This window comes from Dipteris shenzhenensis, chromosome 16 (genome assembly GCF_047967505.1).
Source record: "Dipteris shenzhenensis isolate YYH24624 ecotype China chromosome 16, Dip_SZ_1.0, whole genome shotgun sequence".
Lineage (NCBI taxonomy): Eukaryota > Viridiplantae > Streptophyta > Polypodiopsida > Gleicheniales > Dipteridaceae > Dipteris > Dipteris shenzhenensis.
In genome coordinates, this window is record NC_141611.1 from 21,815,455 (window position 1) to 21,819,454 (window position 4,000).

The 4,000-nt window shown below is 40.3% G+C and overlaps 1 protein-coding gene across 1 annotated transcript; it reads left to right on the forward strand.

Annotated features, from left to right (window-relative positions):
• Nucleotides 1-1,709: 1,709 nt before the first annotated feature.
• On the forward strand, nucleotides 1,710-2,708 carry LOC147892690 (ATP-dependent DNA helicase PIF1-like). The gene has a single exon (XM_087386768.1). The coding sequence runs from the start codon at nucleotides 1,710-1,712 to the stop codon at nucleotides 2,706-2,708; it is 999 nt and encodes a 332-aa protein (XP_087242894.1).
• Nucleotides 2,709-4,000: the final 1,292 nt, after the last annotated feature.

A 4,000-nucleotide genomic window follows, 5' to 3' on the forward strand; every position in this document is an offset into this window, starting at 1 on the left:
AGATCACAGGCAATACAAGTGTTAGGAAAAACAAAAAAGAGGATGCTACTACTCTCCAAAACATGGTGAGATCAAATCCTGTCACTACAGCTCAGTACTATGCCCATAAATTCAGAGCACTAAAGACTTTGTTGAGGCAGGACATAACCATTCTAGGCCCCATGGCATACTTTTTTTTTGTCAGAGAAGTCCAAAACAGAGGTAGCCAACATGACCACGATCTCGTGTGGGGTACAGGGGCTCCCATATACGATGGCAAGGAAGGTTGAGATTTTTGTGGACAACCACATTTGCATAGACTCTACATGGCTTCCCCTACATTTGCAAGATATTCAAACACATAAGCATAGGAAAACATGCACTAAAAATAAAAGAAAGTGCCGATTTGGGTTCCCATCTCTACCACTTAGAGACACAAAAGTCCTCCTCCCCATTCCAAGCATCCATCACCGAGGAAAAAACAAGAGAAAAGCAAAAAATATTTTCGCAACACTTGCAAGCCCAGAGGCACAAGAACTCACTTTCGATGTTTTTTAAGAAAGAATAGGCACATTAGAGAGCGAATATATCATGGCACTACGAAGCACAATTTTAGAACCCACATTGCTTCTACAAAGATAGCCTAAAGATATATACACAAATAACTTCAATCCCACAATCTCAACCCTATGGGAGGCTAACACAGATGTGCAATTTGTAACGAACCGCCACAGAGCAGCCTCCTACTATACATCATACATAACAAAGATCGACAAAGAGACCACAAATGCAGTCAAGGAAGCAATCAGGCACAGCGTAGAGTACAATTTGCTAGCAAACCAACACATTAGAAAAGTTGGAAATGCCATATTGAACACACAGCATATCAATGCCCAACAGCCGCCTACTTATGTCTTTCATTGCCACTAAGAAGTGCCATAAGAGAATTTGTATACATAAATACAAGCGCAGTAAATGAACATACTCTCTTGCTAAAGAGACGGTCTCAACTAGAGACTCTTGAACCAGAAAGCACAAAAGAGTTCTTCAATGATATAATCAACAAGTACATGAAATGGCCAATGACATTGCAAACCTTGTGCCTAGCAAGATTTGCAAGCGAGTACGACACTAAAGTGGGCCAAATACAAAAGAGGAGATGTGGCAAGGTAATATGATTTAACAACTACAACAAACATACAAAACTGGAGGACCACTATAGGGAGAAATGCCTCCTCTACCTAGCATTCGGTGATGTGGAGCACTCATTGGATTCCATACACTTGCCTTGGCATGACGTTCTCTCAGAATGCAAAGAAATAATCATGGAAAACAAGGGACATTTCAACAAGCAACATACATTTAAGGAAACATTTATATCATGCAACTCTAGCTCCAAAATAGCTTCATCAGAAGCATCCAGCGTTGCACTTGAAGCCAACAAGTTCGACCTACTATAGGAAATGCACAACGTGGGAGGCATGACCAATCCCAAATCAGTGCAACACCTTCCAATCAGCCTTTTCACAAACCATGCTTCTTATCAAATGTACCAACAAACAAACAAAGAGCAGCGTCGCATTATCGACGACGTATTGCTTTAAAAAAGACTAAGACCAGATGAAATTTTTCAAATATTCATTTCTAGAAATGCAGCCTGGTCAGGGAAAACATTTGTAGGAATGTTGCTTGTGCAAGCACTGCTACGACTATACTCACACAAGGAAACAATGGACACAGAACTACCCAGAGCTCTCCTACTAGCTTACACAAGGAAAGCGGCAAGAGGCATCGATAGAAGTACAATACATGCAACCCTGCATTTACCTCTTCTTGCAAGCAACTATGCAGCGCTTTTAGTAGATAAACTACAAACATTGTCAGCACTCTACAAAAACGTCGAGTTGGTATTCATCTACAAAATATCAATGATTGATGCGAACACATTCATGGCGGCGGATATGCGAATGCGCAAAATAAAGCACAATCACAACAAGCCTTTTGGTGGAGTTGACCTCTTTTGCAGAGACTTTTGCCAAGCCAGGCCCATTAAAGACTCTTGGGTGTTCTTACAGCAACCGGCAACAGCATCATTATTGGGGACCTGTTGGGAGGTGACAATAAGCTACTACAAGCTTGAGCAACTGATGAGGCAAAAAAATGCTCATTTCCTAGAAATGCTAAACAAAATACGAATAGGCACACAAACGGGCCAAGAATTGGCTACGTTTAACAGTGCCTATGTTCGGCCTCCTTCAAAGAAGGACGAAACACCTCATCTTTATTACACAAACGCTGCGAAGGACCTACATAATGACAACATCTTCCAAACTTCCAAAGGAGTTCCACACATTTTATCGGCAACTAACCATAGGAATAGGACATTCAGCAAAAGCATCAAAACACTGGCAGACCCAAGGAAAATCATAGGCTTGCACAAACAGCTCAAACTAAAAACAGGCATGGTTGTTGAAATTTGTTTTGGTAACATTGATATTGAGGATGGAATACTTAATGGAGCTGATGGGGTCTTCAAAGGATCTAGCTCAAAGACCAAACCACAATTTGCGTGGGTAAAACTAAGTGACAACACTGCAGGAGCAAAAGCTAGAGCATCGGCCAGGAAGAGTGCAATCACCAACACCCCAGTTGCTTGGACACCAATTCTGCAAATAACAAGAGAATTTCAAATAGGGAACAACCACCTAAACAATGTCAGTAGGACATAGTTCCCTATACAACCAGCATCTGCGAGAACCGTGCACCATTCCCAAGGCTTGACATTGGACAAGTTTGCATTTGACCCCACCAACATTAAAATGCATGGTGTCACCTATACAGGGTTATCAAGAGTCAAAGACCCGGAACACCTATACCTACTCGCACCTACACCAAAAAAAAACATAAAAGTAGACCCAAGGGTACTACGAGAGATCAGTCGACAAAAAATGGACTCCCAATGGATACTTGAGAACACAAGCCTATGGAGCAAGGACCTCGCAAGGACAGTGCAAGCATAGACTTGGTTAGCCTAAACACAAGGAGGTTCACTGCCCACAAAAATGACATCCTCAAGTGTCCATACCTTTACAACACAACAATTATATACATGCAAGAAACAAACACAAGAACCAAAGAAGAAGTGAGGTTACTAGAACTAGAACACATCGCAACAACAAAGGGGGTTGGGGTCACAACATGCTACAACAATACAGATGAGGCATGAAGAAATAATTTACACACAAGTTACAGAGTGCATACTCACCATTCTTGCAACAAAGAACAACAGGGAGATAGCAATTGTCAATGTGTACAAGACACCACACGCATCATATGCACGGCTCCTATCAGCAATTCAACTTGCTCAAGCCAAGGTTAAAATAACAACACTAACATGCATAGTAGGCGACTTCAACATTGACTACAACAGTGACACCAATATCACGAAAAAATTTCAAGATAGAATGATAAAAAATGGAATGGAACAACTCATCCTTGCTCCTACAACAATCCATGGAATAACATTGGACCACATCTGGACATCATCACTAACAACACACACCAACAAAGGAACAAAGTTCATATATTGGTCTGACCATTCACTTACACACATAGCTTTCAATGCTTCTTTGGATAACAAAATCTAAGGCAGGCCAAATGAACATTGTTCATACTTGTTTTTTCCTATTTCTCCCTAAATTTTTCTAAACTTTTCCTATTTTTAATTATTTTTTATTTCATTTCTATTTTTTATTATTTTTTCTATTTTTTATTTCATTTCTATTTTTTCCTATTTCTCCCTAATTTTTTCTAAACTTTTCCTAAAATCTCCCCTATTTTTCCTATTTTTTCCCTTTCCTATTTTTTCCTAATCGCACTACCCCAAACAGTGCTAATTCCTATTACTCTCCCTACCTAATCATCTTGACTACAATCATCTCCCTAAGTGACCCCCCGCTAACTACTTTCTCTCTCCAACCCCCTACTCTAACTTACGATAAGTATGTGCCTAACCAAGCTG